The sequence below is a fragment of the Rhipicephalus sanguineus genome, chromosome 10 (assembly GCF_013339695.2).
Source record: "Rhipicephalus sanguineus isolate Rsan-2018 chromosome 10, BIME_Rsan_1.4, whole genome shotgun sequence".
Taxonomy (NCBI): domain Eukaryota; kingdom Metazoa; phylum Arthropoda; class Arachnida; order Ixodida; family Ixodidae; genus Rhipicephalus; species Rhipicephalus sanguineus.
In genome coordinates, this window is record NC_051185.1 from 30506165 (window position 1) to 30532136 (window position 25972).

Consider the following 25972-nt stretch of genomic DNA (forward strand, 5'->3'; position numbering starts at 1 on the left):
GCGAGCGGGGAACGCAGTCGGCAGGCGTGCGAGAGGGGGGCAGCATAGGAGAGAAGAGAGAGGGGGAGGGGACGCGCATGCGCTGGTGCTCATCGCGGCGTTGCGCAGGAGAGAATTTCGGCATGTCTAGCCCGCGTCTCAGAGGAAGAGTGGAAAGGGGGAGAGGAGAGGGGATGTGGAGAGGGGAAGGGGAATGGTGAGTGGAGGGGAGGGGAGAGGGTATGCGCATGCGCAGTAAGGGTGGTCACGCCGCACACCACCACCACCACCGGACTGAACTGCGCCATAAGATACTTCGCATCTAAAAGAATGTGTGGAGAGTACTCTTTGAGTGCGGACGTTTCTTCTGCTTCAGCGCTTCGCGCCAAACCGCGTGTTCGGGCTGGCTGGCGTCCCCGCCGGTCGCGTCGGTCACCGCCGGTCTTCGCCTGCTGCTGCGCCGGGACTACCAGCCCGCAACACAGCACTCACGTTTCCCGACGTATTGCCAGATGGCGTCCATATCTCACGCAGCGCCTCTTCTATCGTCTTTAGACGACATTTGCAGCGAAACACGCACATACGCGGCCAATTTTTTTTGATCGACAATGTACACAAGTATGACCCTAGTGAGCCGTTCAAGCTGGCTGGCCCTTGGGCAAGTGGTTCAACTTTGGCCGAGTGGCTGAATCGAGTGACGTGCCGACAAACAGAAAGACAGACAGAACAAAATTTCTCCGTTTAAGTATCCCAAGAAAGACTATCGTCTTTAAAAAATAACTGATGTAGTGGAAGTTTGTGGGCGACTTCATAAGCCATTCTTTGCCGCTAGTCGACGACCAGAAGGGTTTCCAAAAACTGGGGAGGGGCGAAGCATGTAGGGAAGGTTGTTTCAGCTGCACTAACTCGAAACCTGGGGAGGGGCGAAGCATGAAGTGTGCGCCGGTGTTTCCCATAGCAAAATCGCTGCTAATGGGCAAAGAGAGACAGAAGAAGAACGGCCTGACCGAAGTGATTCGCCACATTGTTTTGAGGGAGATTTCTTTGATGAGTTACTGGTGGTGCCAAACCTGAAACCGGGCATGTAGGGAAGGGTGTCGTCGGAAAACTGCGCTGGAATGCAGTTTACCGTAAGCTCCGTCTTCTTCTTCCCTATATGCCCGGTTTCAGTTCCCTATGGCATGTAGGGAAGGGTATTTCAGCTCTTCTAACGTCGTCGGCTATTTGTTGGGTTAACTGTTGCCTTCTTCATTTTTATTGAACCGGTGGTGAGCAAAGCACCATCACTTTGCAGATAAGTTTCAATAATTGGTTTCAAGTAGATGACTTTACCGTAGAGATCCACGTTTGTGTACCTGGTTTTAGATAAGAAACTTGAGCGCCTTGGTAAACTTCGTCGGGGATTCTGACACCGCTGCTAAGCCAAACATAATGTTTTAGGCGGTAACGACGAACCTTTAACTCATAGTATGCATAGTATGGACCGGTGGCGAATAATGGGATTAAACCAATTTTTGTGGCGCATACCCCTTTATGATGGACCGTGACGACGACATCACACGCGGACAAGCGCAGACCCTGAGGTGCTTCGCCCCCAAAAGCCCTTCGCCATTGGCGTAAACGGATACAACTTTAGAAGGCAGCGACATTTTGAGATAAAGGGTGGATGTACATAAGCCTGCACCAATGGGCGCGCACTTGAGACTGACGTAATACGCCGCATGGGCAGTGTTCATGCCAACGGAGTCGGACTACTCCATCAGTCGGAGGCAACTGACTGCCATGCTTCGGTCATCTAGGGCCTCTCCTGCCTTGACTTCTGAGCGCGAAGAAACTTTTTTTTTAGGGCGAAGCTCCTTAAGGCGGCACCCGTTCGTCCCTCGTAGTCGTCGTGGTCGTAGTAGTGAGTAACAAGTCTTACGCTTTGACCTCCAAGGTGGTGCCGGTGGGAGATTTCTCCTGTGCGTTGTTGAACAATAAAAAAATTCGCAGCGTGCGCTTTAACTAAAAGCCGAATTCTTCTGTCTCTCATTCCCCATTAGCAGCCATTGGCATGTTCCAGTAGGAAACGTTAGTAGAAGTAGAAGTGTAAGTGTTAGCTAAAAGCCGACTTCTTCTGTCTCTCATTGCCATTAGCAGCCATTGTTTACCTCCAAGGTAGTGCCTGGTGATATTTCTCCTGTGCGTGATTAAACAATAAAAATTTTGTTCAAAACGCCGTTGATTGATGAAATAAACCAACGAAAGACGCCAGATGTTTTGTAAAAGCAGAACGAAAGAACGCCAGATGTTTTTCTTAAAGAGTAGTAGTAGTAGTGGCATGTAGCCACCTCGCCCGATCGTCAACGGGCGAGGTGGACCGGCAACGGCGCGAGGACCCTGCCGTACGAGAGTTAAATCACACTAAAAGACATACTTTGCGGGCGATACACTCTAGTGAGCTTTCAACTTTCGTCTTAATGTACATGATAAAGAAATTATTTCTACGAAAAACGCAAGGCACACCTTGAGCAATATATTTGGTTTTGGGACGCTAAATGGAACCATGAGGCGATGCGAAGCCGGAGCACTTGCACGATCGCGTTCCGTTGGCTTTCGTTGGGCATGCTACCGATCTCGCGTCGTGGAACGCGCGTCCTGTCTTCCCTCTAGCCTTGCCTTTAATTCGCACAGGGCGAGCGGGGAATGCGGTCGCTCTTGGCGCTCTTTCGCTCGGGAGCGGACTTCTTCCTTGCATTTCACCGATCACAAGTGATAATGAAGGGACCACGTAAACCAACAGTACAATAAAAGTTTGATGTTTAATATATACACGATGTTTCACACTCTTTATATTATGTACTGGGCGCATTTCACGGAAGAGTTTCACGGTTTACAGATGATTCCCTCCGTAGCTTCGCCCCACTCATCATAATTCACCCCGTGGATATGCTGTGATTTTTTTTTAACAAGGGACGAAATGTATGTGACAGACACATATCACCCTTGTTAAAGAAGTTTTTTTTGCGTTATGAAGAAATCTTAAACTATCTACTAGCGCGAACATGCACATTGCTCTCCTGAATTCTTAAATTGTATCCGACTATAGAGTCAGGCAGGGTTCGCTCGTTAAATATGCTGCAATTCTTTTCGTAGGAGAACTTATAGCTAATGATGAATAAAGGGAAGAGTTGAGACATGGAGTAGAACGTGAGGGAATAGCCAGCTGGAGGAAGTTGTCCCGACGGAACGTAGGGAGCCGACACGCGTCTTAATACACTACGTCTCAAGCTTGCGTCCTCAACGGCTGGGTGAACTTTGCTTAGACGGCCAGACGGGCAGATCTAAGCATCTCGGGCACGCTTCTGAATTTCGCTGAGAAATTGAGAACCTGCAGAGGACCCGACAGGTCCTCTGCAGCTCGTTTTAATGGCCTCATGTCTTTGGGTGTGTATGTTCTTGTGCCTATTTCGCGCGTCCTTATGCGCTGGGTGTTTGTTTCGTGTAATATTAAGGCAGAAGCCTCGGACGCCTCAGCAAACGTGAAAATTAACCGGAGTCGCGCGTTGGCATCCCACCTTGGCGGTATCAATTCGAGTGACGCAAAAGATCATCATCACGTGATGACAGGACCGTATGACGTCATCATAACGTACGAGACCGTTAAAATTCGTGACGTCATGATGACGTCTCTGTGAAGTCACATAACGTCACGTCACATGCTGATGTCATCACATGACATCGTCGCTTGGTCAAAGGTGGGCCGATCCCGGAGGTAGTGCAAAACAAGGTCAGGTGCAGAAAGCTTACAACGCCTCCGATCCTGGAGGCATTTCAAAACCACGTCAGTCGCAGAAAGCTTTCGGAGGGGGGGGGGGGGGGAGTTCAATTCATCGGCTTAGAAGAAAAAGATGATGGCGTTCGCCTTCGAGTCGACTGAAGCGTATGCATAAGGGACCCTGGGAGTTTTTTGAGATAGCACTATATGGACACCGCGGGCGCATTTTAGCCGTTGGCGTCGGCGTCGCCGTGAGGTCCCGTATAAAGTCCTAATCGACAACATCGCCCCGCGCGTCGTACGTTCTATGCGCGAGTGAAAGCGTGCGATGGCTGCCGACGATCGCGGCTCAAGCAGCGAGAAAACGCGTCGGTCGTCTCCGTCCCGCGAAAATCGTGACGGGGACGACCGTCGGCACTGACGCAGTTCGGCAGGGACTGCGTACATTGACCGGCCGCGGTGGTGGCGCGCGCCCCATCTTGACTGTGTTCAGTAGTCGACTCGTATCATTGTCCGTGTTGTGTTCTCATCGCAAAGTATGCTTTGAAGCCGTAGACAGCACGAAGGTCGCTTCGCTGGCTGCAGCGGCCGCGTTTTCTTGCGCCAACGTTTTGTTTAGTTAGTAAGATCGCATGATGAAAGAGGTAGAGCTGCTAGCGTTGCTTTGTATATAACATTTCAATTTGTTGTTATCGAATTCATTATTTAGCCCTTATGGTGGAACTGCTTTCTATTAACGTTTCTTCGTATTTAGTTTGTTATGTGGCACTTTTCTGTATGTTTAGATTTTATATATCTGAAAGGTTGCTTGAAGATCTAGCGCAATTTTTGTTAGCTGGATGCTGCCCTTGAAACCAGAAACGAATATAAATTCCTTCCTGTAGAGCGTGCTTCACAGCACGTAGGGTCTTAAGAAGGCGAAGCAAACTTGCGGGAGCAAGGAAGCACATTTTATTGCTGGGTTGATTATTTTTTTGGTCGATTAGTTAATCAATCTGATTCATTTATGGAAGGGGTGGATATTTTTGGTACTATTCAGTTTTTTTTTAAATGTTCACTGGAAGAGGGTAACCGTGCACCATCTTTACTTAGAGCCTTGCGGGTCTTGAACCCAAGAACGTACTTTAATCCTGTAAAGCGTGCTTCACAACATATTGAATCTTAAAACAGCAGAACGTACTTGCGCGGGCAAACACGCACGATTGATTGATTGATTGAGTGATTGATTGATTGATTGATTGATTGATTGATTGATTGATTGATTGATTCATTCATTCATTCATTCATTCATTCATTTATTGAAAATCTGTTGAGTTGCTTGTCACATGATTCAATTGTACTTGATTAGCTCATGTCCCGCCCTTCATACTTTTGTAAGTTGCAATATTCATTAGTGTGATTGATTGATTGATTGATTGATTGATTGATTGATTGATTGATTGATTGGTTGTAGGCATAGATATTATGTATAATCGTGCGTGAATGTCGGGCAATGGCAAAACACAGCTCCACGAGTTCCCTCATAGGGAGGAATACCCTTTTTCACACATTCGCCCAGTCCAGCAGATGAGTTGTGCGGATAGACGTGAAACCAAAATGTTCCCTTTCCTTCTTTTATCTAACTTGCGTGTTGTCGCATCTCGCGTTATTAAATTCGACCTCTTTCGCACGACTAATCATGCTACGAACGGACTCTTGTGTCACACGTGTGTTACGACTGAAATCGTTGCCGTCTTACTGATAGCGGAAGGTTTCTCGCAAAGATCATCCTAGCGTGGGAGTCGAATGACTGCTGTCTACACGAAGAATCGCTGTCGAAATCCACACGTGCCGTTGGGACGGAATAGCGCTTCACCTGTACTAACGGGCAACCAGGCCGCTTGCCGTTAGCGTTCACTTTAAGGAAAACAAGCATCCTCTGACTACCCTACTTTGGAGAGACGTGTGTCCCACGACTCTTCGAAGAGAATATAAGGATCGACAAAGAGTCTTCACGTGTAACTATAAAGATAGTTATATATGTGGCAAGCCAGGATTGACAAAAAAAGAGCCAAATGATTCTTTCTTTTTCTTAGAGTGTGGCCGTTGTTCGTTGCGAGGCGAGAGAGTTAAACAAGCTTTATTGCGCGACCAGGCTTGAGCCCAAAAGGCTAAGAAAGAAAATTTCTCTGTTGTGGATCACAGTATCAATTTTATGGCAGCTACAGAAAAGATAAATTACCGAAAAAGACAACTGTCTGAAAGGAACAAAGACAAGTGATAATCCTTAATGCGAGACCGACTGGCCTAACAGTTAATTTCTTGAAAATTAAATAGGAAAGCCGCAGAAAATAAAATGTTTCGTTATGAACGTTTTCCTTAAGTGTAAGGCTTCAGTTCGCATTCAAAAGTTAAGCAACAAGAAGTCTTTCTCTGTGCTTTTTCTTTGCTGCATCATTGTACTGTATACTGATTCCTCCCATTCCAGTCATTCTTAACGGATGTAATTGCTGACACTTTAGCACCAAAATAATACAGTCAGTACCTTGTTACTGTATATTGAGCGTGAAATGCATCGTCTTATGTGTGAGGTTGCCGTTGCTTGTTTTGAACCGCTACTTACAATGGAACGTTTCTTTCCAACGCTCACTAATGCCTTAGAGATAAATATTGCCTCTTGTAAGTCTCGTCAACCGATGCAGTATCGATATATTTATTGTTACTTAATGTGTTATTGAACGTTAGTGGTGTGTAGCTAACACTTTCTTATGGAAGATTTGAGTAGGCTTTTTCAAGATGCCGAGGTCGCTATTTATCGCATTCAGATGAATCTCTACAGTTTATTTATTTATTTATTTATTTATTATTTATTTATTTATTTATTTATTTATTTATTTATTTATTTATTTACAACACCTGCTACCACAACTTTGGTCCGACCAGGAGGGGCTATATTTAGTGCACAAGTGCAGTTTTGCCAAACATGCCAGCAAGACCCTATAACAATTTATCTAATTAAATTGAACTTTAGTCTTCAGGGCATAGACATCAGATGTAAAGTACAATGCACTGAAAACACATATGGCTCAATCAGTGAACGATTCCATCACAACAAACAGCGACACAAAAATACCAAATTGAATATTTTGCGCTAAGTATACGGCGTCATGATTTACAGGTGTTCTCCAATAATCGATCAATCGTTTAAAATCCTCACTGCGTGTCGGTTAACCTCGCGTAATCGATTGCAATCCTGTCGTCGCGAATATCTGGCAATGGCTAAACACAGATCTTTTTAGACTGTTTAAAAAAATTCAGTCTTTGCGAGACGTCTGAATGGTGGGGAAAGGGGAGGGGACTGGTGAGATCCTGCGAACTACGTTATTTTCGACAGTCCGAGTACTGTACGACCAGGTTTCAAATTGAGAGCCCGTATATCGATTTCAAGTTGAGCGCGTCAATTAAATCTTCGCGATTATCGGAGGGCATTGGACTGCGAATCTGCCAGAACGCGTGAGCCCCTCTCCAACTTCGCTCAATTCTCGCAGCGTGGCGCGGCGGCTTCGTGGAATCCAATTCTCAATCGACGATTGCGCCATGACCGTACATACAGCGCCGGAGGATTTGCCTACGAGGCTTTCGTTTCTCTATAATCATCCCTCCATGCTCCGCCCAACCAGATTCCGTGCAGTGCGCAAAAAAACTCTTGCAGGCCAATCAGAAAGTACAAACAGCTGCCGGTTCCAGAACTGCTTTTTACAAGATATGCGACAGCACAATTTCGATTTCTATTTGCTGGGATTGAGCTACATGGATGCCTGTACTTTATTTTAAAGCAATATTATTGAAACAGAGAGACTGCTTCGATAAATTTTGGAACTCAGCTGTCGTGTTTTTTAGCTTACGTCGTTTTAATTACATTTCATCTTGAAAATTTTCAAATTTCTTCTGATTCTAGCATTTTCTCTCGTTCTCTTTCGTTCTCTAACCAACACTTTAGTATTCTTAGTTGCATTTTAGTTCTGACACCTTCCCATATACGCTGTTCGAGTAGCTTGTTTTTCAGTCGATCCGCAGCCGTGGTATTAAGATTCGTCGTTTCTGAAAGAAAGAAAGAAAGAAAGAAAGAAAGAAAGAGAAAGAAAGAAAGAAAGAAAGAAAGAAAGAAAGAAAGAAAGAAAGAAAGAAAGAAAGAAAGAAAGAAAGAAAGAAAGAAAGAAAGAAAGAAAGAAAGAAAGAAAGAAAGAAAGAGCTGTCATATAATTACACGCGAATGCCTACAGGCTACTCTAAAGACAAAGGAATCGTGGTGAGAAAGTTTCTTGGAGGTTGAGGGAGTCAACGGAAAATAATGTATCTAACGTTAGTATTGACAGCTGAAATAAGTGGAGTGGTCGTTTTATAGCCATGTTAGAAATTATGAATTCAGCGAATATTCTTGAGGAACACGAAAAAGGAACACATCGATGCAGTGGATCTGAACGAAAAGACATATAAATCCTGCAGTATGTTTACCAAGTTCTGTTGACGCTAGCGGAGCTGTGCTCATTATACTGCAAGGACAAAAAAAAGATCAATGAAGCAGGTCGTCTCATCTGTATCATGTGTTTTAAACTCCTCAGAGTAGCGCATACATAAATAACTAAGAAAAACATGGCTGATGCCTCTGTCATAGGAATCGGTATAACACGAAAGTAAAAAGTGTCTTCACAGATGTAGTTGAGCGTTTGTTGTGCATTGTTTCACCCCGAGGGCGAAGGAATGAATACTATAGCAAGTTGTAATGTCACGCGAAGAACGGCAAGCAACTCGAAACTTGCAACGCGCTGCTCAAGCAGAAGGAACGCACGGAACGAACATACACAGGATGAGCGTGAACTAACAACTGTCACAGCTCGACAGTTAAAGCGTGCTGTTCAAATACAAAGGAGGACGAACGAAACGAACGCACAAGTATACACAGGATGAGCGCGAACTGCCACAGTTGTAACTTATTTGTTTGTGAACAGCGCGCTCCTTTCGCAAAAGCGGCCGCTGCAGTGAGCGAAGTGACCTTCGGGCTCTCTGCAACTTCAACGCAAACTTACGGTGAGAGCGCAAGACGTAGAAGATAAGCGCGCGCGCACGAGCGAGCACACCCTGTAGAGGCGCACGCTCATCTCAACGCGTGGGGTGACGACCTTTAAAGCGCGCCCTTCGAGCCCTTCGCGCCATCTCGCTAGTGATAGCGAAAACACGCTGATGTACCACCGATCTCCGAGTACCGCCACCGCCAAATGGTGTTTATAAATAGCACGCCGTTAGTATGACGAAGAACGTGCCTTCTGTGGAGGAGTCGTTTCGCGCTGCGCGCTGGGGATCGATTGGTCGTAAGTACGACTCCCGGTGACGGAACTCTTTCTTCTAGTTTTTTCTTTGCCATATGTTAGTATTTATATTTTACAACGTCATATCCGTGACAGAAATGCGTCAGTGGAGCCGTGGTGGACCCCGGCATAAAACACTTTCGTGTTAAAAAGTTTACAAAAAAAAAAAAAACGCTCGCCACCGTACTTCACTTACTATGGCGTTGCATGCCTACTGCCAAGGTTGTGGATTCGATCCCTACTGGCGGCAAGCTGTCTTTCTTTCATCCAGTTTATTTTTTGTCTCATTATTACCGCACTTGAAATAACAACAGCAAGTAACACCTCTCCCCAGTGCTCCATATGGTGGATTCGTTTTGTTATGTCTAAGGAAAACGGGCCCTTCGATCTATTCTTCTTTCGTTCATTTCTGCAATCTGGGCATTTTAAGAAATTATGTCGCAACACTACCTCGCTGCGCTCAACTGATTCTTGCCGTGACGTAGCCTTCCCTTCGACCTGTTTTCGCGTGAACATCGAACAAAAGTCTGTACGGTGTGACAAGTCCCTCGTATTCTGGCTCTCCATCCGAGTACGCTGTCGACGCGATTCGCAACTGTGACAGCACTGCACGGAATTAGTCGTCGAGAACTCGAGTGCGTACGGTTCGCAATTCTCGCTCGCAGCGCGAAACAAACGCGTGCGCTCGCTCGCTCAAAATGTCGGGGCCCTTAATTCGGTGGAAATCGAAATTCAATCTAAACTCCAGACAATGTATCGGCCAGGATTTAATCAGTTTGCGGCGTAATTTCCTTCCTTTTCTTTTTTACCTCCCGCGTTACACTCAAGCGATGTATAGTCGTGCGAGAGATGAAAAGATGGCAGGGGGAGTGTATTGGCTTGTGAGGGGGAGTATTGTGAACGTGGGAGTGTGAGTAAACTGGGAGGGGGAGTATGGGCTAGGGAAAGGGAGTATTATGAACATGGGAGGGGGAGTAAGTTGAGTGGGGGAGTAAGCTGGGAGAGGGAGTATTGTGAAGGTGGGAGTGGAAGTACGTGCTTGGGAGAGGGAGTATTGTGAGCATAGGAGGGGGTGTAAACTAAGTTGGGGAGTGAGCTGGGAGGGAGAGGATGCGCTGGGGAGGGAGACTATTGCGATTTTGGGAGTGAGAGTATGCTTGAAAATGGAGGGGGGATGTGGAGGCAACGTGCGAATTCGGAACTCCATTTGAAAAGATGGCTACGTCTCCTAGATAACGACCGTGCAGAGAGGAACTCGTTTGTTCTGTTTCTATCATTATCTCGTATAACCTACGTAGATGAAAAGCGGCGGCTAGACGGCTGCTTGATTGGAAAGTGGGTAATTGTATATGCGACGCTGGCTGTCTGTCATCGCGCTTTTTTTTTTCTTTTTGAGAGCGTCGCTGAATCCCCGAGCTTAATTAGGAACTCGGAAGCAGCGTGACAGCTTTGCGAGTGCTTGCTGCTCGACCTTTCGCGTCGAAAATTATTTAGACGTGTTGTGACAGCGACTTTGGAGGAATTGGGGATGAGATTCAAGCGAAGAGCCTAAAAGAACTTGCCCCGGGATTAGAGAGACGAGCGCGTCGCGCTTCAAAGAATGTTTTGTGACGGCGATTAAGGAAGAAAGCCTCCACCCCCCCTTCCCTACTTACGAATGGAATGCGACACCCGCCGTCTCCGAAGCGGCGAGATAATTGCGACAATTCTGTCGAGAAACTGTTAGAAAATAGGGTTACACATTTAAGCTCACATTTGTCGTACCTGGGAAGATAAGGACTGACGCGATGCGCGGTTGATTTGTTAGGTGTTTTTGTAGGAGTGTTTTACTAATAGGCATGTTTTTTCGAAACAGACTCAACGAGGAATTTCGCTGTCAAACAATACGCTGGTTCTGCGACACTTGCGGGTTCTGACTCTTGAACTACCCAGGGATGTAGCGGAGATTTGTCCTATTGATGCTTTCATATTAACTCTTAAAATCTCTCTCTCTCTCTCTCTGTGTGTGTGTGTGGGTGTGTGTGTGTGTGTGTGTGTGTGTGTGTGTGTGTGTGTGTGTGTGTGTGTGTGTGTGTGTGTGTGTGTGTGTGTGTGTGTGTGTGTGTGTGTGTGTGCCCCCACGTGCGCGCGCGTGTGTGTGTGTGCGTGTGCGTGCGTGTCCGTTCATTCGTTCGTTTTACCGATAGAGAGAGAAAGCTCTTTAATGAAAAACAGAAAATTCTACCGGCGCATATGAAGGCACCTACATGCTACTCTGTATAGGGAAGGGGATTGAGAACAGAAAGGCCGATGGTTTACGTATGCCCAGTTGGCTTTCCTACAAACACAGTTCTTAACCTAATAAAAACTGCCAGCGTTGGCAAACGCATTATGCGGAAGTTGAGGCACTTGAATTCAATCTGAAAACAAATGACACAAAAGAAAATAAATGAGATTGAATATTCAAATTCCCGTGCAAACGTTTGTTTTCTAATGAGCTGCGGGAAATATCGCTGCAAGTGTGACCGCGGAGATGCCACGAACAAAAGAAGGGGAATTGATCGACAGCTCGTTTCCTTTGTTAGACTCAACCTAATAAAACGAACGGGCAATCAAGCGAAGGAAAGTATAGGGCACAATGTTTGCAGTCTTTAACTGTAGTGTATTAATTACGACCTACCTGCTGACAACACGTTCTCTAACCAAGTGCTCACCTGTTTCCCTCCTTTGCAGATCCGCGAGCACATGACCCCCGTGGAGGCGATGGCATCGCTTATCGCGGCCGTCACTCACGATCTGGACCACCCCGGGGTCAACCAGCCGTTCCTTATCGCTACCTCCAACCACCTGGCTGCACTATACAATGTGAGTGTTCTACTTGATGTGACTTTCACTGGGAAGTTTTACCGCGACGATTGCAGCGGCGCTTACCGTGACGTGTAATTTCAGGCTTGCTGTCAGGCTTACTTTGACGCTTGAACTAGTGCATGCCGTGACTTTTCATTTCACGCTTAACTTGACACTGGCCGTGACGTTCGCCGTGGTAACTACTGTGACGCTTGCCCGTGATACATGTCGTGACGTTTCATTTCAGGCTTCCTGTGCAATAGGTAAATGACTGACGTTCTGTTAGGTCTTTAGGTAGTTTTGCGGTATGAGTGAATAATTGTTGCGAGATAATTGGTGCGAGATATTGGAATGGTGAAAGTTCTTAAGGTCACTGATCGCAATGGGTGTGGGTATTTTGGTAAGCAGTTTTTACCGATGCACACAATATAATGGTATGCGCGATTGTGGATAGCAAAACGAGAACGGGGTAATCAGCGCAGCGTTTCACAGGAGGTATCTTAAGTAATGGGTAAGCGAATGTAATCGAATTCGTTCTTTTTACGCAAACTTTCAACGTAAATATGACAATTTCTGCAAAGCCGAGCTTACTTTAGTACAACTAGGTCTAGACTTTCACCAGCGCAACGTGTGACCATAAAGAAAGAATTAAGGAAGTCATGAATTTTGGAATGCCTAGCTGCCTACCGCTCTTTGTCGGGGAAATAGATGTCTGCCTCTTCGGGAAGCTTAGAAGCCTGAATAACACTCTTGCAGTCGATATTTAACCTTTTGAGACGCCACCTATAAAGAACTGTCTTTAAATGCGTCAAATTTACACAATTTCAAGGCACTCTATATTCTATTTTAACAAAAATAATGCCATAGTACATTGATTTATGTGTGTTATAGTAATTAATCCTAATTAAATTGTAGTTAAATAACTATTTATCCTGAAGTCATTCATGCTCTGTTTTTGCATAAATAGAATCAAACCTTTGGCTAGATATTCAGCGCAAATTCGTGTTCGGTTATGTCCATTTCGAGTAAAGAAAAATTACACTTTTGTCGTGGTTCGCGGGAAGGGGCTCGTCGAACTACTCGTCGACTTCAGCAAAGTGATTTCAACAAAGTACTTCAACAAAGTGACTTCAGCAAAGTACTTCAGCAAAGTGACTATATTCCGCAGTGCACTGCACAAAATGAGGACACATTTATTGCGCAGGAGGTTCAATTTATAGATAGGTCAATCTATCTTGCGCTCTCTCAGCCACTAGTCGACACAATTAGCAAAAATAAGTGGTGTAGACAATTGTGCACAAAGCGTGTCAAAGGGTTAAAAGAAATGTTGCAACAACATTTTTAAAAATGCGCATTTTAAGTACCCGCGGGTTTCGCTAACGACAACACGTCCCACGGCTTACTTGGTACTCCGATTCTTTTTTTTTCCTGTCTTTAGAATTTCTCGGTGCTAGAGAACCATCATTGGCGTTCTGCCGTGTCCTGCCTGCGTCAGTCTGGGATTTTCGATCACCTGGCCACTTCTGTATGGTGAGTACCCTATGCACGTTACTTATCGTGGTTGTCTGCAGACTAAGCGAAGTCAGTTGCAATTTCCCACGTCGATACGGAGGTCGCAATGCGTCAGGGTTTCCTGCACGAGCTGTATAAAAAACTGGAGGCGACCCTAATTCTCTACTTGGGTTTCTGGGAGTGGGACTTACACCTGCGCGTTCGTGTGGCCTGGTGTATCCATTGGTTAAAATTAGTGTTTCGTCACACTGCCGAAGCGGATCTCGGAGTCCATGTAGAAACAAGCGCGTGGTTGGGATGTGCTCCGCCAGGAGCCGCAACAATCCGAGCTGCTCGCAAGAAAAATGTCTGTTTTTTCAATGAACCCATTCACCTAATTTTCATTACTTATCCTGACAGTTTATTGGCCCTTATCTTAAGTAAACGTACGCTCTCATATTATATGTATCCAATATAACTCCAAACTTGAACGATAAGCATCAATTTCGTACCAGTTTTATATTCCAGAATTTTTGTGAATCTTCGGAAAACCGTAAGTGCTTGGAAGGGAACCAGGAGTGTCACTGATTGCTGGAGCCGCTTATGAAACACTTAACATAGATCATAGTTTCTACTTGCACCCTCCAGCAAGCGTGCCGCTGCGCATTAACTATCGGTGTACACTTTAACGCTATACTACAAGAATTTACGCGTTCAAGTTTTACGATGCAGACGCACGCATGTTGCAAATGTGGTGTTCTGGTGGCTCATCAGTTAGTATAAGCAGTTGATGTTTAGTGTCCGATGCTTTGCTTCCTACTCGGTCTTTTTCAAGTCTTTGTTTCTTGTTTTTACTAACATGAATCTCTCAAGCTGTCCTTTTTGCCACGTGCAATTGCCACGAGCTTTCCAGGTCTTCACAAGACCTGTCAATAGCAAGGACTATCATTATCATTATCATTTAGCAAGGCCGCTGCCAGCATGCTTTTCTCGATTTCTTTTTCTTAACTCTGTCAAGCTTGAACTCCGTAAACGGAATCTGTGAGTGTATGGTGTCGAAGCACGATGTATTTCTCATCGTGATCTAATTCCGTGCAGGGATGAAATTGAAGAACAAATTCGAAGCCTCATCCTGGCAACGGACATCACTCGGCAGCAGGAGTTCCTGTCCAGGTTCAAGGTAAAGACTTTCATTGCCCCTTTAATAGTGCTGTTATTTTTAATTGCTTCGCCCCGCCACGGTGGTCTAGTGGTTATGGCGCTCGACTGCTGACCCGATGGTCGCGGGATCGAATCCCGGCCCCAGCGGCTGCATTTTCGATGGAGGCGAAAATGTTTGAGGCCCGTGTACTTAGATTTAGGTGCACGTTAAAGAACCCCAGGTGGTCGAAATGTCCGGAGCCCTCCACTACGGCGTCTCTCATAATCATATGGTGGTTTTGGGACGTTAAACCCCAGATATTATTATTTTTAATTGCTTCACCTATTCAGAAATATTGCGAGCCACTAGCTAAGCCCAAGCCAGAGGGGCTGCAGTACGAAATTAAAAAGGCAGAAGTGCAGTAGTGTAGATAAAAAAAGTACTCAGCTTGCGCTAGTGGTGCCAGGCTGGAACCAGCTGCGGAGCTAGTGTTCGACCTAGCTACGTTTTGCTAGCAATGCCAAGCTTTTGCTAGTGATGATAAGTTTTTGCTAGTAGTAATAAGTAAGGCTAGACTTAGGGTGGTTGAGACACAGTTTCAGTTAAATTCTTTTCGCCTAATTTCTCCGGAGCTGTCAGACATGCCTAGCTATTTGCCTGCTTGAAGAATTAGTATGAATGGTTCTTTTATGCAATTTTTTACGCCTTGAATTTACACAGCGATACTTGGAGAACAACGTGCTCGACATGGCAGACAAGGAATACCGTCACTTCATTCTCCAGGTACGTACTCAATAGACCAAAGCCAGTGTTGCGCAGTTACTTCCCATGATGCTCCCATTATTGTTTTTTTTAATACCGTGACTTGAGATTGAACTTGTGTAAACAGAATCTAACCTTTAGAAATTCCTGTGAAGTTTTGTGATGTTGATATGTCGCGGTTTTTTAGGACTTTTTAAAGGGACACTGAAGAGGAGCAATGAATTCGTTTGAATTGATAACGTGTGCTCGGAGAACTCTTGTGTAGTTTATTTCACCACCATAGGTTTATTATTAGAGAAGAAAACCAAGTTCAAAGTTTCGTTTTTAAATTTCGCGCCAAACTTTGTAATTTGTGACGTAAAAGATTTCAAAGAGCATTTAACGTATTTTGGCGCCACTGGCTCGACGAAATTTCCACAAACTCGTTATGTCAAGTCTCTGGCCCCCTCAGAGGACAATGTACTTCGATTTAACCGATTAGGAACTACGTAGGCCCAAGCAGGTGCCGTCAAAAATATGTGACGTCACGGCAAATGGTGCGGGAATTCTAAGGTGGCGTCGCCACCTGTATTTTCTTTTTTCGCGTCTTCTCGCAGCAAGCGTGCTGTTTTTGGTATCGTGAAAGACTACTTTACTAATGCGAGAAAAATTGTTTTGCTCTTTAGTGTCCCTTTAACCGTCAATCATTTCACGGGGTATGTTCCTTAGAGAAGTGAAGGCTTTCGCTAAACTAATCAGAGGCACACTACATAAATCCTGACATACTTACGGTATGCGTCGTCATGGCACGTGTCTGCCTTGTTTGTCTTAATTTTTAAAATGGGCATGCCATGTGAACAGGCGGTGACAGATGCGAACGCACTGTTCTATTTGTGTTGGCCACGGTGTCTAGAATTCTGGTATATAAGTTATCCGCGTTACTTTAAAAGCGATCGATCGTTTAATCTTGGAGCTTTTATGCCATGCACAGATTGCTCTGAAGTGCGCCGACTTGGGAAACCCCTGCCGTCCCTGGGATATCAGCCACCGGTGGAGCCTGCAAGTCTGCAAAGAGTTCTACAGGCAAGGTACGATGACACACCGAGCTTGTAAAGTGACCGCGTGACCTAAACCACTGCTTCATCGCTCTGGTGCATGGGACGACAGTTTTAGTGGAGACAGATTGGTTACGAGTAGCAGCATCTACCTTGTCACATAAGCTGAAATAATTGAACAGCTTGAGAATGGTTACGAGCAGTAGTGGCATTTAGACGTTGTCTAAATAGAGGGGATTTACTAACTTGTAATTATTTATCTCCACGAGCGCTATAACCGCCAGAGACATATTAACGCAGGAAAAAAAAAAAACGATAAACACAAGAAATAAGAGGAAGACAGGAGCTCTCTAGCCAGTTGCGTACGACCGAAAAAGCCCAACAAATAATTCTTTTAGAGCGCTATAACCATTTACTAGAATTCGACGATAAAAGTCCAGTTTATGTAGTAAATAAAATGTTACAGTTGACATGAATTATGATAATTTCATCCTCATGATCTGGGACAAACAAAGTGCCCGGTGATAATGCAGTGCTGATAACTGTTCAGCAGTACATGATATGTGGAAGCTTCATTGAATATTTGTCAATATGAACAGAAAAATATTTCTTCAACCTGGGACGAAACAATACGTGCTGGCTGCCTAACCACATGTATTTACTTGAACTTTGTGTGTTTCTTCTCAAAAGCTTTCGCAATCAACCGAGTTACAGGCTTGTTATAAAGTTAGTGTTACCGTTTTTGCACTTGTCTCCCCATTAAGTTAGGAGGCTGACGCGTCACTTCCGTGATGCTGCCTTACATGGCTATTACTTCTCCTGCTAAGGTGACTTTTAGCCATGGTACTCAGGACTCACTAATCACTCGCCCTTATTATGTTCCCAGGTGACTTTGAGAAACGGCTGAACATCCCAGTCACTCCAATCTGTGATAGAGAGAGGACTACGGTAGCCAAGATACAAGCTGGTGAGTTTAGCCTGTCGCACATTTGAGTGAGTTACGCATGTTGCTCCGCGAAGTGACATTGTTGTCTAACGGCTTCTTGTTGAAGGCAATGCCCTTCTCCATTTTCGGTCGAGCACTGTTCCTAAAGTAAGATTGTTTCTAAAATATGGTTACCTTAAACTGATTGCAGTAACATATCTTGTCAGGAAATGCACTATAAAAACTCTGACTCTCTTTTCATACATGTGCGTGTCACGTGTGTAGCACTTTAGAGAGGCACGTTGACTCTTTTTAGTAGAGCCGTGGGACGCACGACTTTCCAAAAGAGTCAACGCACGACTCTCCTAAACAGAGTCAATGTGCCTCTCTAAAGGAAGTGCTACACATTGACTCTCACATGTATAAAAGTAGAGTCAAAGGACACCCCTTTTTTAGAGTGTGGTGCTAGAGGCACTTACGGTTTTGTCAGTGTCTCTCTAATGTCAGTGGTAATGAGTTTAGAACCACCGATGTTACGAGGGCATAATTTGGTTGTTGCAGTTATTTATATAATTCTGTTTGCCTTTGCTGAGGTTATAGTTGCAACGAGACTAGCGCGTATTCATTCTGGTAAGTCGCTGTACACTCATGGGGTTAGAGTTTCAATGTCTCATAACAAATAAGGCATGTTATACCTTTGTCGAGTGGTGGAGCATAAATAGACGTGAATTTTTTCTTGCATCGCGTACGTAATTTCAAGTAAACGCGATCAGAGTTCAGAGCGCCGTCACGATGAACAGGGCCAAACGTGGCAGCGCTACACGCCGCGGGCGCGACACAATAAAAAAACACTCCCATGCTCCTTTCTGGGTCTTTCGGTAACCCCAGCGTTGGTTTGACGTCACCAGGAGAACCTGGTGACGTCAAAGGAAAGATCGAAACGAGCGACGGCCTCATTTCGATCATCAAACGCGTGTAACTCCGCTATCACGGCACCATTTCGAAAAAGTCTCGCGGCCACATTTTCGTTGTAAACTTGTGCACAACTACAACAACACAGCTGAATTTCGACCTCTGGGTGGTTTAGGGGCCCTTTAAGCTTCAGTCGGAATAGTGCATTGATTCCTTTCTTACTCGCTGTCACATGTCACCCGTTTCAGACTTCTACAAGTACGTGGTGAGCCCGCTGTTCGAGATCTGGGACCAGTTCCTGGACACGCCTCTGTCGCGCGAGCTGCTGCGCAACCTGTGGCTGAACCACGTCCAGTGGGAGAAGAAGGTGGCCGCGGCCGACGACTCGGCCGCTTCGGCGTCCTTCGAGACGGACCTCAACGCTCCGCTTGCTTCGGAGGAGGACGAGGGCGACCTGCTAGACTTCGACGACGAAGACGACGAAGAGCTGCCGCCGCTTCTGCGGCGCCGCAGCGCCACGGTGGCCCGCTACTCCTGGATGGAAGAGACGTTGGGGTCGAGCGCTTGGGGACGACGCCACAGCATGCCGCTCAGCGTGCCCAAGCTGCCGTCGCGGACCGTCATCCGGCGCCGAAGGCAGTCGCTGCCCCTCGCGGTGGCCAAGGGCGCCGACGCCGCGGCAGCGACGGGACGCCTGCAGCCGCCGGAGGTCAGTCACATTCATTCCGAGTCAGTCACATTTCCCAGACTCAGGCGTGTATCCGATTGGAGTTGACTGTGATGGTGATAATGATTGGTGTTAAACGGCATATCTACATTTCAACGGGAAGCAGGAATAAAGGTAACAGAAAGGCAAAAGGCACGGAGCTTAACCAGATAAGCTTCCGGTCGGCTACTTTCCACTGGGGCATTGGAGAAGGGAAATAGATAGACAGATGAGAGGGAGAGACAGGGAGAGAGGAGGGAAGGGAAAAAGCGGGGATGTTTAGGTAGTCCATAGGTAGACAGCACAAGACGCACCACATTTGGAGCGAAAACCGCAGGATGAGTGTTTTTTCCCTTGTGCTTTCCTGGTCTTTTGCATTCCTTGTTAGTCGACTGTCAACCTAGCTAATTAATTAGTTAATAATTCAGTTTTACTTTTCGTCTGTAAACAATTACGCAGGCATTCCGTAGAGCCGTAAACGATGACAAGTATTGGGTCTATATTCAGGTTGTTTTAGCAAGTAACCGCCAAGGCATGAGGAAGTTACTGCCACTGACCATTGTCAAGGTGAAAAGATGCGCCGAGACGTTTCGGGACTCGTTCGGTGTCCGTGATCGCGGTCTACAAATGTCTCTACACCGTGACTTGTTCAGTGACCGTATCCTCTTCATCTTGTTGCTTGAATGGATAGACATTCAAAACTTACTGTGTACTGGAGGCCTAGCTCGCTGTACATGATCTTGAGGACAACATTGCAACATTTTAAGAAACGCGGACAAACGAACAACGATACACACAACACAGCGCTTGTGTAGTAGCACTATTTGTTTTACCGTGTTTACGCTACTGTCCTCATGTTCCTCTATCATTCTTCCACCTCGCAGGAGAGGCCCTCGTCGCCGGCACTGTCGGCCGAGAACCTGCAGCCGACGACGAGTCTGCTGTCGCTGTCCAGCACCCACGAAGGGGCGCCCATCAGCACGGTGCTCCAGAGGGTGTCCCGGGAGAGCGAGCGCCGCTTCCTCGTGCACCAGCCCATCTCGTACCCGCCGTACCGACGGACCTCGGAGCCGTTCGTGTCGACCCCTTCGAAGCGGGCCTTCCCGCGACGCTCCGAGTCCGTGTTCGCCTTCTCCTCATCAATGGAGGTCGAACTTGGCGACGGCGAAGACAAGGAAGCCGGAAGTGGTGACGAGAGTAAGGAGAAGCAGACGACGGCGAAGACGAAAGAGCAGACGACGGCAGCAGGAGGACAGGACGGCGAGGACAAGACTACGGCTGAGGAAGACGGACAGGGAGATCGGGAACCAACCGCTGCGGAAGAGGAGCATGCTCAAGAGGATGACACGTCGGACCGGGCGCGAGAAGGTGACTCTTCGGGCTCAAAGACTTGCGAGAACGGTTGCGGAACGCCCTCGCCGCCGCCGTCTGGAGTGACGTCGCCCGCAGGAAGTGACGTCATGACGCGAGCGAACGCTGGTAGTGGTGACGGTCGTGGTGGTGGTTCGCGGTCTTCCACAGCCGTGGTTCGGGAACGCGGAGAGGGCGACTTGACGTCGGGGAGTTCGCGGGCGAAGCCGCCTGCTCAAACGAAGCGAGCTCGCCTGCAACGCACTCCGGCGCAACTCGCGAACAGGACGCGTGGTGAGTAGGATAACATGGTTACACGAATGTTTTTTTAAGCACTCCTCAGACTTTCTTCGTTGACAATTCAAAACGCACTGATCACCTGACACCTTTTTCTGCACTCATGCCGACGGGTTTTTCATTCTCTTAAGACAATCACAAATAACAAAATGTACATTTATCCTGTCTAAGAGGATGACAAATAGGCATGGATGCCTGACAGAGCGTCATACCCATTTCTATACACGCATCACTAAAACAACAAAGGAGGTTACATAAGCTTAAAAGAGCAAAATGTATGCATAATACAAAACGACCATACTACACATTGGGATACGTTGTTCACTGCATCTGGCTACACTGGGTCTTGTGGCATTTGCCTCGTTAGGTAATTGTGGTTGTGCCAACCCACAAAGCCCTGCACTGCGTCCTGTTAAGCGTAGTATTATAGAAACACTCAGTGGGAGAAAAAAAAACAGATTTAGTCAGCTGCCTCTCACTGGGATGTGGGTGAATACGTCAGATAGGGAGGCAGAGATGCTACAAGACTAACGATGCTGTAATACAATGAGCTACAACACATTGCAAAAACGTAGGCGTTGTGCGCAGGCAGCACACGCAGTTCGAGTTATCCGCCATCACTTAATCCAGTGTTTTCTTTTTCGTATTTGTCCATTATGACTACAAACATTTTTTCCTACCCTCAGCACCGCCATCGGTCGTACCCACCACGTCGTCACCCAAGGCGACGTTCACAATCGAGCCGCCGCCGAGCGAGGGCACATCTTTGGGCCGAAAGTGCAAGGGTATGGAGGCGACCACGTCGCTGGACGATAACGAGGACGTACCGATGCCGTCGTGGTCGCATCGCTTCAGCCTAACCAACGAGCGAGAAGCGCACCAGATCGAGTTCGACCATCCGCCCGAGGCCTCGTGGAGAAACTGCGCAAGGTGCGAGCTTCCGTCTCTGTATTTTATTGCGATACTAGTTATAGGGACGCTCCATGAGAAAATTTGTCGACGCCGTCGTCGTCGCCGTGATGTTCTGTGAATGGATGAAGTGCGATAAGATCCTACTGCGTCTCTCGTTCAGTACGCAGTGGAATTGAGAGAATGCATGCGAGAGGGTATGAGGGAAGAAACGCATAGCGCGCCATCGTGGGGCATAGGAGCAGCAGAGCGTGCGTCTCTGTTAGTGATCGCGCCATGTGGAGGTCAAGTCATAAAAGCCAATGCCCTCTGCGCTGCACAGGTAGTGAAAGACGACGCGCGCGCCCACTCTTCTGAGTAATCAGCAGTGGCTTCGAGGGTTCAGCTATAAGTTGGGTCAGTGAAATGTGTAAGTCCGCGTGTCTCGCGCTTGGATTTCGTCGTTGTTTACGTGGCCTCCATGACTCGCTCCGGCAGCGCGCTACCGGAACCAATCGCAGAGGCCACGATACGGAAACAAAGAGACGCCTAGCCATCCAGGACAACCTTTTGACAACCGTATATACTACGGAGTTTTGTATATTCCTAAGGAACGAAGCGTCTTCATTAATTTCTCAGCCTAAAAACAAAAAAAAACCACATTACGGGTAGTAAAATAATTCAACTATTTCTTGGCGCTAACGCATTTACTGCAAGAAGTCTCGCTAGCTTTCACAACGTTGCACATGCTGCATGAAACGGCGTGTAGTCTTGGGCGCCGGTGGATTTGTGCGGCTAATATCACACAAATCTACCTCGCGTTTTCTCAAAGCTCGCGTTATCTCGAAGAAGTGAGAAGTACCTCAGCACGTTCGCTCACTTCTGTTTGCGCTCTGCGTAACTTCAGCGTTGTGATGCTCGGGGCCGTCGAGTTAGTACGTGTGTCCGTGTCATACACCGTGGTCATTAATTTAATTAGCGTGCGAATTATTACTACGCGGTACAGGTCCGGTAAATGTTGGAACCTTTTTATACTTGATTGAAGGATTAATTTCTTTCAGACAGAGGATTGCATGATATTCGGATCTTTCTTTTTTCAGCCAGCGAATTGAAGTTAAAGACGATATGTCGCCTAATGGGGATTGTTTGCTGTATATGTGCTAACAGCTGCTTATAGACAAGAAAATGTAACAGAAAGTGCAGAACAAAAGTATGAAAATACACTTTAGAAATTAATACAGATGTGCAAATAGAATACATCGTGCACATAAATGCAAATCTACACAAAGGTAAGCAAGACACAAATTCGTAACAGAATAATACAATGCTCTGTTTGGTGAACTTTATAGAAGTTTTTCATCTTTATAAAGTCAAGTTAAGCCTTGCGTGCGCCGTCTGCGGTGTACAAGAACGTGTATATTTCGCTTAAAACACTTTGAAAAAGGGCGTTTTGAGTTAAGGGTTCTGTGTTCTTGCTCAGATTTTGCCGAAAAATATAATTTGTAGGGTTGCAATTGTTTAACGTTGCAGTTCGCACTATACCCGCGCGGTTTATACAAAAACTAAAAAAAAGGAACTTCTATTTCGTTTATGCGGAAGCACTGTAAGGAACAAGAGTCATTTGACTCCTTTATGCGAGTCCCGAACTGCCACGTATATGACTCTCTTTAAAGGGACACGTGAACTCACTCTGGGGAACGTTATACTCTCGTCGGAGAGTCGTGGACCCTAAAGAGAGTCAACGTGCCTCTTTATAAAGAAAGTCACATACGTGAAAAGCCGGGACTCGACAAAAAGCGTAGCTCATAATCTTGGTTTTCCTTAGAGTCAGCTAGCTGCCGCCATTAAAGCACGAACTCACATTTGCGTCGCCATCTTTACCAGGAACAACCGGAGGAGTTCGGCACCGACTTCACTGGGCCTCGAGCGACAGGTGTCCTTCCTGGACGACCCCGCCAGTGTGGCCGGAAGCGTTTCCGAGACCGGAAGTGCTCTTCCGGCTTGCGGCCTGGTCGGTGCACTGCGGCGCCGCTCTTCCATGCCGTCCGAGCAGCAGCTCATTCACGGTAAGCTTAGTGTTTTTGTTTTTAAGCGAAGATTTTATAACTCACAGACATCACTGGCGGCGTCATCATACGCGAGAAACCCAGTGCCGGCGAGTGTACAGAAATGCGGCCCTGAAAGGAGCGCCGGTCACGTGCACGTTCTGTATGCACCGTTTTCGAGTACACACACACACAGATTATATATATATATATATATATATATATATATATATATATATATATATATATATATATATATGTATATATATATATATATAGTAGTGGGAAAAGAATCACGCGGACCCCGATAGAATAAGTAATGAAGAAACTACGACTTTCGTTGATTCGGCACTGTATATTTTCACTAACGTTTCGTCTGGTGGAACAGACTTTGTCAAAAGTCTGGTCCACCAGACGAAACGTTAGTGAAAATATACAGTGCCGAATCAACGAAAGTCGTAGTTTCTTTCTTCACTATATATATATATATATATATATATATATATATATATATATATATATATATATATACACACACACACACACACACACACACACACACATACGTAACATCACAAACTTTTTTGATCTGTGGCGCCATGGTGAAGTCATTGTGTGAAATCATCGCTTGCTCGGAGGTCACGTGGTTCTTTTTTATCTCCGTGAGCGGATGCGGACGGACGCCAGAAAAACAAGGAGGTGTGCCATTTACGGTTGCGCTGAGAACTCTGGTACTGAGGTCATTTGATAATTACGATTATTCGCAAAAGTGTTTCAGCGCCCGTTTAAGTTATTCCTGGGCCAGGTCATAATCAAGCGGGCCGTGGTAGCTGCCGGGAGACGCGGTCTCTCCGTTAGTTCCTAGGTGGGAGCCCAGCCCAGCAGTGTGCCTGAAATAATTCAAGTTGTTCCTCTCTCTTTCTCTCTTTGAAAGGGAGTTCCAAAGTTTTGCTGTACAGCGGTAGTAATGAAAGCTGTGGCCCAAAAATTTGCAAGGAATTTTAAAGATAGACGCTGGTTGCATTGGAGGTCAAAATTAGTTTTAAATTGTATTAAGTAGTTTTTGTTTGCGTGTTTTTTGTTTTGATACATATGCACTTTTTGTTGAGATCTCTTATCTGAAGAGCATTGTAATTTTGCGCGAAGATAGCTATTAAGTTCTTACAGAAGTGGAACTAAAATTGTGAGCGTACAACAAAAACAAGATTTGTTATGTTTTTTCTATGTCTTTCGATGTACAAAAATCGCCATTTATGAGCGGTTTTCTTTATACTAAAAAAATACAGATGCTTTAGGGTACTGATTCTAGTTCCAATTATGTAGATGCCAAAAGTTACCATGTGTAAACTTTTTTGTTTGCTTTGTCCTATAGTTCCCCAGAAAAAAGTACACAAAGATCCAAAAATGTTTTGAGAAAAACGCAGAGATCACCTAGGGGGGCACCAACATTGCCTGTCGAAGAAAGGACCAAAAATTATTTTTGAAACCACGAGTGCCCAAGTGTGATAAATTTTTTGAAAGATAAAGCAAGTCTGTACGTATCGGATGATTGCACAATCCCAAAATCGAAATTCTCGACCAAACGAAGTCTTAACCCGTTTTAAGTTGCAACCGGTTATATAAGTAAAAGTGAGGCACGAATGGAGAGCCTGCCTATTTACGGATAATAGTTTCGGCCAAGCGAGGCCTCGCTCATCTGTTGAAAGCTTTTCGACAAAAACTTAAGCGCTTGATTATGAATGTAGTCTTGTGGTTCAAATGAATGTAAGTATGTACGCAGTTTACAAGGATAGATCAAAAAGAAGTTCAAAGAAACCTTGTTCGACTTGCGTGCCTGAAACGAAAGAACCCTACTGAGGAATCCGCGTGTAATTGGCTCCAATAGCAGTGCATTTGCAAAAAGAATGTAGACCGTTGAACGTAGTAGCTGCACAGGGCAGCTTGCTGTCCTCACCATAGAGATTCCTATAATTAACTAGAGGGGACTCTGGCGCTGCGATCGTTCAGCTACCATGGGAATGATGGGTACTACACAAATTTGCCTAGTCTTCGTGCTTGCGGCTTCAAACGTACTTGTGGCTTTGTTTATTGCTGTGTTTTGGCGTTCGTTTTCGATAAAAGAATAGACCGTTGTGAACTTCGTGACCAGGTTTGATTTGGTGAGCCTAAAAAAGTTAAAGTGGTGAAGTGGAACTGATGACTTTTGCTAAACTTCGTTTTGCGACAAAGCGGATGCAGGCGACGCGCAGCCAAACGGAGCCGAAAGAACGAAGTTTAGACAAATCCGTGTACTACCCATCATTCCCATGCTGGCTGAAGCGTCATTCGTTGCAGCTCCCATAGACACTAGCGCCAGAGTTCCCTCTAGTAAGTATTGTAGGAAACTCTATGGTTCTCACTAAATTGTCTCCATATTAAATACGTGAGTCCGTCCGTCACATAAGACGATCGAAGTTATAAAGAAAAAAATAAATGCAAAAACATTCACCGACGATAACCATACTGCCCAATGCA

At 45.9% G+C, this 25972-nt stretch overlaps 1 protein-coding gene across 1 annotated transcript in view; it reads left to right on the forward strand.

The window, feature by feature from the left end:
* LOC119407327 (uncharacterized) overlaps nt 1–25972 on the forward strand; it is a 132740-nt gene that overhangs the window by 92842 nt on the left and 13926 nt on the right. The window contains exons 7-16 of the mRNA XM_037674242.2: nt 11794–11925; nt 13346–13437; nt 14497–14578; nt 15260–15322; nt 16272–16368; nt 17222–17302; nt 18421–18881; nt 19763–20522; nt 21212–21455; nt 23298–23479. Coding sequence (XP_037530170.1) covers nt 11794–11925; nt 13346–13437; nt 14497–14578; nt 15260–15322; nt 16272–16368; nt 17222–17302; nt 18421–18881; nt 19763–20522; nt 21212–21455; nt 23298–23479 — 2194 coding nt within the window. The remainder of the gene's footprint in view (nt 1–11793; nt 11926–13345; nt 13438–14496; nt 14579–15259; nt 15323–16271; nt 16369–17221; nt 17303–18420; nt 18882–19762; nt 20523–21211; nt 21456–23297; nt 23480–25972) is intronic.